Here is a 13,045-nt window from a genome sequence, read left to right on the forward strand (position 1 = left end):
TAACATAACATAACATAACATAACATAACATAACATAACATAACATAACATAACATAACATAACATAACATAACATAACATAACATAACATAACATAACATAACATAACATAACATAACATAACATAACATAACATAACATAACATAACATAACATAACATAACATTAATGAATCACAGCAGAATGAATGTTCAAAAATGAAAAATTATATATTCGACATGTTAATATCTATGTTGATATTTCCATCAGTATCATCTATTCCTTTCATGCAAAACATAAGGTTAGGGAAACCACGAAATTTAAAGCTTCATGAAACGAAATAAATTTTTTGTAAACTTAAATCCAAGAACAAGATTGATAGAAAAAACTTCATTAAGAGCTTAAAAATACAACAAAGAATTAACAAAGAGAAGCTTCACATAAATAGATGATAAAGATGATCGATGAATACCTTCAAGGCAATAAAGTACAGGATGTAGTAAGAGTTAAATCCGGGAAATCCTACAAAACTAAAAATCTAAAAAGTCTTAATGAAAATGTCTCAGAGAGTAAAGAAGCTTCGTTGGTTTATCTGGGCAATCTCATCAAAAAGTAATTCACATTCAAGAGTTGATAAAAGAAGAACTCCACTAAATTGATTGTGTATCTAAATGTATTACCTCACCCAGCGCGAATATTTTAACCTAAATACATAACCTAAATAACCTGCAGGATTGATGCAGCAAGTGTTAGTTTGTATGGCACACTGTTTGGAACGTCTCCTTTCTTTATTAAGTAACAAATCTATTTGATATCAAACCCTGCCCTAAGAGGATACTAATCTTCTTTATCTTGGACGATATTCGTCTCTAGTTATGCTGAGTGGGAATTCGGGACATATAAACACGATTGAGGCACAAAGCGATATTTTTTCTATGATCGACCAATGACGAATTTTTCAAATAAAAACAAATAAAGTTGTCATAAATAGCATACGAAAGAGACACTATATTCCTAAACTAAAGATAAGGAGATCAAGAAAGAATTTTCACATTTAATCCATCTGCTTAAGTTGAAAGACAAATATGCGTATTTTGTGTCCTTTCACATAGATTTGACTACTATACTGAAGAGCGGAAAGATTGTTTCGACAAAATCTTGTCAAACAGCTATTATTTTCCCTTCTAAACTTCCTGATTAGCTCTTGTATGTATATTCGCCAACCTGCATAAACACTATATACAATATAATCTATACACAAATGACGTTAACCCAAACACTGCATTCCAACATTTTGTTTTATTTTCTTATTTATGTAAATATATAATCCGGAAAGCATAATATCTGAAGCCTAGTTCATATGCACAAATATTTCCCTCCTTCGTTCTTGTGATGCGTTTTCATTCCTCGCTAATTCGCCTTACTCCCCGAACAATATTTTAAATCCTCAGATACTCTTCGCAGAATGAACGCCCTCTCTTAAACAAGCTTAAGTTTTACTCTTACCATCTCTCCATTGTTGGCTTAATTGCCGTTCTCCCTTCTGTTTCAGTTCTTAAACACATTAATTTATCCTACTTTAGCAAGCTTACTTTGAAAATTTCAATCATTTTTATCTTATATTCATGGTTCAAAGGTTGTAGCACTCTTAATCCAGTTTTTCTTTTGACTGTAATTGTTTATTTTTTAACTTGATGTCTTTGTAATAGTAACAATGTTATGTTGCAGCAGAAAGCCGTGGTTGAGACCAGTGTCTGCGTGACGAACAAGACTGATTACAGCAATTTAAGCCCAGAAAACATACCAAAAGATATTTACAGTTACAGTTTTTCTTCCACGTCAATTCTCTTCTTCTTACAAAACAATTAGCTGTTACCAAGCCAATTTCATTCATTTAAACCAAGTTATTTCTCTGGTATTAGATAGTTGCATACCATAATATCAAACCATACTATGTAAAAATGGGAATATAGTGTATTTACAAATTTCAACTGCTTTAACTTTTGTTTTCATCTAATATCTTTCTCTCTCATTACAATTTTCTCTCTAACCTCTTACGCATAAGAGAATGCTAGATAATGCACAAGTATGATTTTCAACAAAAATGCTAGAGCCCAGATATTTACCCTAGGTATCAATAGCTGATTGAGATTTTGTTTATGTTCAGTGCCATAAAGAAGTATATGATTTAGATTTTTATACATCTTTGTGCCGTTGTAGAGAGACTACTCACAAAAGGCATCACTACACTGAGATTACTTGCACCACAGAAACATAAGCATTTACAAAAATATGTACTGTGATAGTCTCACCACATTTTCCCAGGACAGTAAAACTCCACAGAAATACATCTTTGAATAGCTGCAAACAAAACTCAAGCGGACACCACAGAAAGCAATACAAGCTTTCGTCTAATTACAATAGGGTCCATAACTAACCTCACTTTAGATCGCCACCACGAGAGTTAGCAAGCATCTTGAAATTTATTGGTACATAACAAGATTCATCTCGAAGAAAACACTGTAATCAGGACAGTTTTGAAAGATGTTTTATGCATAAAGGGACTTGAAGCAGAATAGATAGACTGAGAAAACTACTGTGCTTGTAACAGATTGAACACGATAGAGATGCTTGTAATAAACTAAGGTGGATGGAAAGGCTAGAAAAACAATGTTTTTGAAGCATATTTGTTATTGTCTCAGCAAAAAGATTTTGAACAGTAAGGACAGGATTTATTTAGTATTGAAAAAAGTTAATATGATTCCAGAAAGGTGACTGCTTGCATAAAATTAATCGCCAAAGATCCAACGACGAGTTGAAGAAAAAGAACCAATTTATGTTTAATAGCATCTGTTTCCCAGGGACACAGACTTCCAATCATTTGTTAGGGCCACAATGTGATAAACGCAGAAAGCGATGAAATTATTGATCTAAAAACAGGACCACGGTGTCGAAAAGAAGACTGAAAATCATGTATTAAACGATATAACAAAATAAAGCAATGAATAAACCGAAACACATTAAAAGATTATTTCTTATTTTCCTGGCTTTCTAATTGTTTGGAGATGGGCAAATCAGATAAGAAACGGGCATACAGAGGACTAATGGTGGACCAGATTTTGTACGAATTTGAGACGTAATATCTGATGAAAGGTCTGATTGTGTGTTAAAACGTTTGTAAAAATAGAATCATCAAAGCAACTCGTGCATTCGTGTTTCAAAATACTGACTGTTTTCATAGATAAAGTTGCATTTTCATATGGAGCTTTTGCACCTAAGAGAATCAACATCTAACCCTTCGTTGAATGCAATGGAGATCTGCTTCTCTAATGAAAATTCACCGCTAAAATGTTTGCAATACGTGAGCACTGATGCAAAAAATATTATTTCAATCAATCAACTGTAAATTATGGATTAAAGTAACGCGATTTATCAGTCTCACAAATCAAAATCAAAATAATGATAGAAACATTATCCTTGTGTTTATGGATAAAATAGATGATGCGATTTGCAAAGAGGTGAAGATAGAGTATCAGATGAAAATAGAAAATCCGCAGCAACAACTGGAATTTTTAAGCAATGTTTCCGCGATTGGAACATTTGCGCGCTAACACAACAACTTGAGGCAATAGAAGAAAACTTGACATGAACAAGGAAAAGTTCTCTGATTTAGAGAATTTTAGTACAGGAGCGGTGTATGTGATGAGGAAATGAATGGGTATATGGCTGAGTATACGAGCCATCCGGGCTTCCCCAGTTGCAAAAGTTGGGGAGGATTTTCAGGGAATCTAGAGAGCCATTGATTATATAAATGCTTGTTATAGCATACATTTTTAGCAATGAAAATACAACTGACCAACCAATGAAAATACAACTGACCATGGATTTTCAAATTTCTTGTTTAACAAAATGAGCGAGGGTAAGAAGAGAATGCAAGGAAAGAGATTTTATAAAGGGAATTGGAGTGCAGGTTGAAGTTACGTTTATCCATGTACGATTGATGCTCATTAATCAAATTTGAATGAAAAACTACGTTGTAAAATCGTAGATCGCGAATTTTTTGTGAGAGTTGGAGAATATCTACAACTCTATTAAAATTATTGCTGGTATATGATATCTCATCTTGAAAAAATACATATAAGTGTTCTTTGCATGACCCTAGCCTACAGTTTGGCTATCGAAATTATCTACCTGATAAACGAAAGCTAAATTTCGAATGATACGAAAGACTAAAAAAGCTTCTATACATAAGGAACAATGCGACAGATCTTGCCAAGCTGTAACTTTGAGTTTCAAAACAAAAGTCTTTGATGTGCCTAAAGACCCTCCCTGCCGAATTTAACCGGAAAACCTGGATTTATTCGGGTCTTAATCGGAAACGCTGCAACAAAAGCCCTTGACAATGATCTAGATCTCTAGAAAGCCACATGATTTACCGAAGAAGTTACCACATGCACCAGACGATATGCCTATCAAAAAACCACTGTAGAATAAAAGACCTGACTCACCGCGGGTAAGCACTGACCAAGCACTGTTCTCTTATACCATTCCATGTACAACCACCGTACGGCAGTCTTTCTCATGTTCGTCAGTTTTTCATTGCAAGACCGGCATGATAACTTGTGAATGTCCTTTTCGCTGTAAAACTTTGGGCAGCTGTTATTGTTGATCTTACTTGGATTCATGGCGAAGTATTAACAGGAGCAAATGCCTTGGTGCTCGACATCCCAAACCTCTATGTTGCACGCCATAGCAGATCGCATCACTGGCCAACTGTCAGCAATGTCTGTAAAAAATCGGGATATCGTTTAATTCAGCAACATACCAACGCGATTTAATCTCTCATTCTACGCACAGTCGCTATCTTATTAACATAAAGCCAATTACAAAGACAAGCCCTTAACATTGAGCCTTTGGTACGTAAAATATTGACTTGCGCAGGCCATTCACCGTTGACTTCACGAATAAAAAACTCCAAACACTGACTTTTTAAGTCTTACTGTATTAAAACGTTACATCATCTTCTTAGGTGATTCAACTGTCTAAACGATAACGTGTTTCGTCATTTGCGATGGAAGAGGCTCGAATCTTGTTAGACGCAATTTGTATCAGTACCTAGTATCGCATACCCAAAGAGAATCAATGCATACCAAGGAAATCTGCCTGACGTACGCGAATCGGTTTCAAAGAAACACACGCTTTGGGATACGAATTTGTCCCACCTATACAAATGCCCGACTTTCACGCGTCCGACTTTTGCGAATCGGACGGTGCTCCTGTTCTTCATTAAGCTCATGACCCTGAAAATGAGGTCATCTTTGAGGGTCAAACCTATGTTGTCCTTCCATTCGAAATCTGAAAAGGTTTCAAAATTTCAGACTGCATATCAGCAAGCTTTCAAAAGTTAAAGATACCAAAGATAAAATGATACAATTTTTTATAAAAGGCATTTGATAAATTGATATAATTTTTGGTACTGAGAAATAATAATTGTGCGATTGTCTAACATCAATTTGGTTTTTCCGTGGCAGTTTTCGATTACATAAGAACGTAGCTGTTGTTCTATATATGCATACATAAGTACATGCATATGCATACATGTATAGACAACAGTATACCGTATTGCTTCTAATAAACTCCCCTTTCTTTAAACGCCCCCTCCAATAAAGGCCCCCTATCTTAATTTTTTTCTCAATAAAAGCCCCCTCTATTAAATGCCCCAATTAAAATTAATCAAAAGTAATGTTATATCAATTTCAATTTTAGATGTAATGTTCTATCAATTTCAAGTTATACTTTACTTGGTTGTATCTACGAAGTGGTATACTTGGTACATGCCTCTTTGGCGAATGACATGCCATAGCAGCTTGCCTATTGTGTTGACGTTGAAAAGTTTTATCGTTCAGTTTACAACCCGGGCTTTAGCTATTACCAACATTGAATATCACCAACAATGTGCAAGAATCGAGAAATAATAGACAGAAAGAGATTTGAAACTTGTAAAGGGCATCGAGAATCTTATAAACGAAGAGATGTACATGGCAAGATGGGGATGGAATGAGAAAGGATCGAAAGGAATTAATTATCTGTAATTTGTTTCGTTTAAATGTAGCAGCACTTGTATCAGAATGAAATTAAAGTCTGAAATGGGTACTATATCATTCCACAATTAGCAAACTATATACGAGAAATAGAAAGGTTAAGTTTTGCCTAAGCCATGTACTCTCTATTTTGCTCAAATGTCAATGCATCTGCCCTCTGTAAAGGCACACATATCCAGTGACAGTGTCACAAGAGAGAGGGTACTTTAAAGAAATCTAAACCCAGATTAAGCAAAAATGCTCCAGTTAGAACAAACCAAATAAGTTGTCGTAAGGGCCCGTAAGCGGTCAATCTGTCTCTGTGTATGCTAGAAAGACACGGTGTCAAAATATCCTTACAGCTGCACCCGTTTCTCACTTAACTTTGCAATGACTGGCACCCAAGTGTTGAAAAAAGTGGTTGCTAAATTGCCACTGATGGCTGTAAAATATAGGTGTTTTGTTAATAGGATTTTTGGAAATGGTGCTACGAAAGTGGTCAGTTTATAATGTTAATAGCAGCATAGGCTAAGTAATGGAATCCGGGTTCAGCTGCTGAGCAAAGGTCATCAAAGAAACTCGTAACAAGTCAAATCTGAGTGTGGGCTGTTCTGTTATTAAAGTAAACTCTTCGAAGGAACTCCTATCAAGGATTAAAATAGGTTCTATACCAACTGTAAGATAAACAGTTCTCTTTTACTTCCTACAAGTCAACTTAAAAACAACAAATTAGTGAAAATGATCGCCTTAATTCTATCACACTTTGCTATATAAATATTTTATGATGATATTAACTATTAGCTGCACTAGAAATTTCTTCTTTGGCTAAAAAAGCATTTATCAAAGCGATTGGTAACCGTATTCTCACCCGCCATTATTGATGATAACAGCTTATTTAAGAGTTCCTTGACTGCCAAAAAATGGACATTCAATGGTCGATTCTGTCAGCTTGAGTGGCTTTCCTAATTGTATCTAGTAATGATTTGAATATTGGGTGTTGGCGATTTCTTGACAGAACTGATGTTTTGGACTTTAAAACATCCATCAAATGAGATAGGTTAGAACTAGAAAGATATTCTTAGTACCATACCATGCTAAAAAGACGGTTTGAAACCCCTTTGCAAACATTTGCCAGATTCTTGAGCTATTTGTTTATGCTTGCTTTCACATTCTAATGGATTTACGCCTTAGAATACACACAGCAGATGTCGAACAGCATTCTGCGATTTATTCAGGCCCTTAAAGTCTTTAGAAAGTCTAAGCCATTTTTGACACCCTCAATAGTTAAAGCATTGAAAACGTTTAAAGACAGATCAGGTGATAAAATGGAGCTGCTTGGTAAAGAAAATAAATTATCCCTTCAATTATAAAAGATTAAAATTTGCACGCTAACAGTTCATACCAATTGATTTATGTTCTCTCACTTCTGACAACACTAATTCTATCTTCTAGCAAAAGGTTCTTAGGCTGATATTTCTTAAGTGCATTTCTATTCCATTTTGGCGTCATCATACTTTTTGGCTTGCGAAAGGCAGCAAAAATTTTCCGGCTAGCAGAAGGCAGCCTGAACAGGATTTGAATCTATTTAAAAGAGCATGCGAGCATTGCCAAAAAGAGATTACCGCCATGGTGGCCTTTTGCCTCTCAAACAAGAGAGCTTGCATTGTTCACCAGATTTTTCAAATTTTCGAAAAAGCGGAACCTAAATTTCTGCTGATTTAAGCTCTATTTCGATTACTTGTTTTTGTATGTCTTCTTTCGCGGATCAATACGTTTTTGTATTTTCTTTAACCGTTACCGTTACAAGCCTAGAGAGTCTGAAACCATGCTGAAACGAATACAAAGGTGTCTCCATTGCTCAATTTTCGTCCGTTTTCATACTATTTGTTCGGAATCGTTTTGAGACCTAATGGCAACAGGGCCTTATGAGAATGTGCAAACCAACCTTCATTAACTTCCACATATTTTGCAGGTGATTCAAGAAATAAAATATTACTGGCATAGACAATTTTGGTTTCGATAAGAATAATAAGGTTTCTGCTTTTTTACCTAAAAGTACATGGTCACGCAGGGGGGCATTGGGCACTAAAATATTTTTAGAAAAGGGGTGATCAGACTACTTTTTGGGTCAAGAATTCAAGCAAAAGTTATTTATTTTGGGTAAGTCGATTTTAAACTTCTTTGGATCAATTTTATGCAATGATTTTTTGGGTTGATGGTTTGTACCCCAGATTGAGGACCCCTATCCTAAATAAACAAGTAAACCTCTGGGATCAGTCAAATCCACTTGCAAGAATCTCTTGAGCCAGAGTACATCATCAGACTCTAGATTGGAGGTTAACTTGAGATCTCTCTATTTTATCGCTACTTCCACATGCATACTCCCATATTGAAGGCGCATCTGATCAGAACTAATTGCATGCATCGGGAAACTATCCGCAACGGGAAACGATCCACAACATAAAGCAACTTCTCTGTCAATATGTGCATCAGTTTTCTACAGCCTCTTCGACATAACAGATACGAAAAGGTTTCCGTCGCGAACAGTCCTGCCATTGTAGAGTAGTATATGTCAGGAAATAGTCACATATCAGTGACGAAAGTTAAACTGTGCACAGAAACGTGTACAATAAGCTTATTTGATGGTAAATCTCACTTAATGCGTGCAAAGGAGCAGTTTCTACACTTCAAAAGGCACCTAGTATTCATTACTAACGCCTGTGACGACAATGGTAGCAGAAAAGTCTGGTCAGCTCTCTGCAAAGATGTTCAGACATAGTCCGAATTCTCATTTGTAACGTCAGTACAGGGCGGCCAGTTTAACGACAAAAGAAACTTTAAGATTAAACATCGAAAATTAAACGTTTTAGGGAAAATCTAGTGATTGAATGCATAGAGCAATAAGCTCTTTAGGACTAAAGAGCCGCTCCATTAATAGATCAAATCCAATTTTTATCTGTAATCCAACTGGCTATATTTTCATTCAATGCAGTTTATTTCGTGGGAGGTTAGGAAAATGATGTAACATACTACCCTTTTGCTGTTCGGTATGTCGCAGAAAAGACTACAAAGATTCTTGTTGCGTGAAAAACTCAAGTTTTATACGTCCTATGCCTTAGTTGGACAAAAAGAAAAAAGATTTAATTCGTAGCAAGTGTTTTCAAAATAGTATGTAAAAGCACTTCGTAGAATTTCCAAAGACTAGCGTTAATTTTTAAGTATTTACAAAGTATTTACTAGCTAGTCTTTTAAGTATTTACAAAGAAGGATCTCGTAATCAAAACAATTTCAAATTTATCAAGTTTCAAGCTTGCTTTGTGGCTATCAAAAATATTCTTGATAAAAATCATTGCTTTGATTTTGAGTCAATCCTAAGAACAATTCTAAGAACAATTCTAAGGACAATTCTAAGAACAATTCTAAGAACAATTCTAAGAACAATTCTAAGAACTAGACTAGGATAAGTGTAAACATTCAGCCATCAAACTAGTCACTGCAACAGAAAATTACTTTAGAGCATTAATGAGTTTGGCATGCAAAGCTTTATCTGGATGCTCTCTTTATCGTGAACCCTTGATTTTTGATGTTCTTTTGTTAAAAAAATACTAACAACAGCGTACACAACGCTTCTACTCTAGTCTAACTTGGACTTCGGTAAGAGAAGGAGAGCCATCATCCACATGCCCCTGACAGTGTGCATCAGCTACAGTTGTTCCAGCCAGTTTTTGGCTCAAATGGAATGAATCAATCCAGTTCCTAATCTGATTAAAATCGATTCATCCAATTCAACCTATTAGAAAAACTAATTATTTTGGCCTTGTACTGAAATGTAGTATGTTTCTTGTATGACAAAACGCACATCGATTCACTTCTTGGATAGTTTTTCCAAGTTAAATGGTAGTGGAAGTTTCCAGCTCAGCTCGCAGTTCTAAATCCCAATTACACTGATTGCATATCACCGTCTTATAATCTGTACTGTGACGTTAATTAGCTTATTCGTATTTTGTTTGTGTCTTTAGCTTTAATATTGGAAGCAACTGATTTACCTTGGGCTATTTTTACCCAGAGAAAGCTCTTTATGGCATCCACTTTAACATTGTTGATTCTCATTACATTCTTCAAGTTGTTCTCTTCCAACAAAATATGGCTGAATCACAAAAGCTGGGCTTCACCATATCAACTTAACATGCTATTGATTGAGATCTTACTCCTAACAAATTCCTCATAGCTTATCTCATCATGGCAACATTCATTTACATTGCATTCGTTTGGCACGGTCTAGACACTAGAGAACCAGAAGATGTGAAGCGATCATGTTTGTTAGTCTTCTCACATCGTAAGCAAGCTCTCCTTGAGAAAGTACATTTATCTAAGGGTCCTAACATTTCTTCAAGAAGTAACTGCTTCTGAAATCATTTATCTCTATTGAATGAAATCTCTTAATAAAAGTTTGTTTTTTAGGAGGTTCCTCTCAATCAGAAAATGATGCTACGATGGATGCCAATATTTCTTGGAACACCCAACACTCCTTGTTTTCATATTGTTCATTTCCTTTTCAAAACACCACCACTTCCACTCCCCCAAAGAGGCTTTGAACGTATTCTGCTTTGAAACACACACATCGTATCAAAATTCTTTCGTGATATCTGTTCCAGATTCTTATTGTCTCTCTACCGTGGCTATAGGTAACATTTTTGAAGCCTGTAATCTGGCCTTCAAGAGTCCTCCACAAGCGGGATTAGATTAACAATCTCTGTCACAGAGGCGGGTTGCTTGTGAAGATAAACTTTGCTTAATTGGACAGTACACTGACATATTTTGTGACCATTTAGAGTGAATTAAATGGATTTCACACAACAGACGGTTTTATCTTTTAACATTTAGGTAAGACTGATAATACCCAGTACACTCTTCTTTGGTAGATGAGGATACAAAACAAAAGCAATCTTAAATAAAATCTTAACTCCACGAAGGCCTACACAAGCGGATCACGCTATTCGTGCACATATAATACTTTATAGGAGCTGGAAAAGTTTGAAAATAACAAGCTTCGAAAAGAAAAGTTATAGCTTCTTTTCACAAGGTATCTCACGTCGCGATTTCCTCGAGCGTAGAATAACTTGTACCCTGGGACCTCGAGCGTAAAACAATTTGAACCTCAAAAACCGACATTGCGGTATTATAGACAAAGGCAGAATATGCGACGTTGCGGTACTACAGTGGATTTTGGCATTGATGACTGGCATACTATGACGAAAATCAGTGAAATGTAAACGTAAAATCTTACTTGTCGTTGATCTAAAAAACTCATGTTGGGTTTCTGTGTTCTGTTGTTATTCGTGTATCTGACTGAAACGTAAAATTGAAAAGCGTGAACATGAAGTGATAAAAGTTGGTACAATAAAATAATATATGGACAAATTAAATAGCCAATTAGCAATTCATTGGCCTTCAGGTATCTGAAAACAATCAGATTTTTGCAAACGAATATGCAATTAGCACCTCCAGATTGATATTCCTTCAATTAACTTTCTTGTAACAACAATTAACAGAAACAAATCAACTGCCTTGCAAGCGTTTAACGTGCTAAATCAATCGATCTATCTATACCAACACCAACGAAGAACACATAACTAAAAAGAACACATACCAGGCGCAAACGTAGCTGACCATATAGACAAGCTTACCATTGATGCAATATGTCAAAATGTGAACATTAGTCGACGGCATTGTAGCTACAATTTTTGTGATTACTTCATTATTACATATATGAATAATTGATGTTAGTGAGCTTCAGACTCGAACTTTTGCTAATGTTAGAAATCAAAAGCATCCGATAAAATGATATTTTGTCGTTCAGCATGATTTGAACCAAAGACGGGATTATGAAATGATTCAAAGTTATAAGGGAAAAATATGAGTTGATTGTCGGAGGTACCAAGACAGACAAAATCATTAACATTGGAAGGATTCTCAGCACGCAACAGGAATATTCATAACAACACCAAATCAAATTGACTCTCGATGAGAAAAGACTCTCTGTTCAACACCTGTTCTTAACACAGAAATATTGCATCAAAAATGGTCCAGATAGCATCAAAACAAGAGTCGCATTACGTCATAAAGGCAATATTGCCCTCAAACTTGTCGCTCTCTTGACATTATCACACCCAGTGCCGAATCAAATATTTTATTATCGTCCAAATCTTTTGAAATTTACATCGTACTTTTAGAAAAACTGTTGAAAAAATTTTAACTAGCAAATACTTATAATTACTGTTGGACTTTGAAATTTTTATTTAATCCATAATCTTGGGTCGGGTACCCAGACGACCAAAGTAAGCTTAAATAATATCCTTATACAGTTATTTGTCGAGGTTTAGTTTGACATGCCATCTAACTATCGCACTGATCATTCGTTACCTGCAGAGTACTACTAAACTGAAGAACTGCTGATTCTCCTAACTGCAAGGCAAAAACAAGGAGTTAAGAGGCGAACATACCAAGAAATTCTCCTGTTTTCAATAATCCCAATACCTCAAGAGTGAGTCATAGAAGAGATGGTTTTTCGATGCATCTTTTGCCAACCTGCTCAGAAATTAAGAATTATTGGTACTGCATACAAAGTCGCACCGAATCGTTCTCAAGTAAGCTTAGAAATTCTGTTTCGGCAAAAATTCTTTTGAGTTCAAAGGAATTCGCCTGACCAGTGTTGTAAAACACAATTTTTTCATTCAACGCGCCGAAGATTCTTACGAGCAACCACATTACTTCATGTCTACGAATTCCTTTTACAGCACGATACAACATAAATATATGAATCTTTAATTAATCGAAGAATACAATAAACATGAGCTTGCTATAACAATCTTGAAGCAAGGCATTCATGCCCGAGAATTAATAGAAAAATGCTGTTTTCGGCACTGCATGAGTGAAAGATTGTTTTTAATAAGCATTTACAAATGATTTATAAACATCAAAATCCT

General features: G+C 35.4%; 1 protein-coding gene across 8 annotated transcripts in view; it reads right to left on the minus strand.

Annotated features, from left to right (window-relative positions):
• The window catches only part of LOC135681616 (uncharacterized), a 128,265-nt gene that overhangs the window by 82,336 nt on the left and 32,884 nt on the right, over positions 1–13,045 (minus strand). For 4 of the 8 annotated variants that reach the window (XR_010515627.2, XM_065196170.2, XM_065196171.2 and 1 more), the window contains 3 exons: positions 12,563–12,647; positions 11,347–11,408; positions 4,488–4,765 (listed from right to left, as the gene is read on the minus strand). Coding sequence is in view for 7 of the 8 variants with exons in the window: in XM_065196170.2 (XP_065052242.1) it covers positions 4,488–4,664 (177 nt within the window). In the remaining variant the exon portion in view is untranslated. Of the gene's footprint in view, positions 1–4,487; positions 4,766–6,927; positions 7,836–11,346; positions 11,409–12,562; positions 12,648–13,045 lie in introns of those variants that run through there. The other 4 variants (XM_065196176.2, XM_065196175.2, XM_065196173.2 and 1 more) reach the window with 3 other exon arrangements.

Source organism: Rhopilema esculentum, chromosome 12 (assembly GCF_057945365.1).
Source record: "Rhopilema esculentum isolate cy_ngs chromosome 12, ASM5794536v1, whole genome shotgun sequence".
NCBI lineage: Eukaryota > Metazoa > Cnidaria > Scyphozoa > Rhizostomeae > Rhizostomatidae > Rhopilema > Rhopilema esculentum.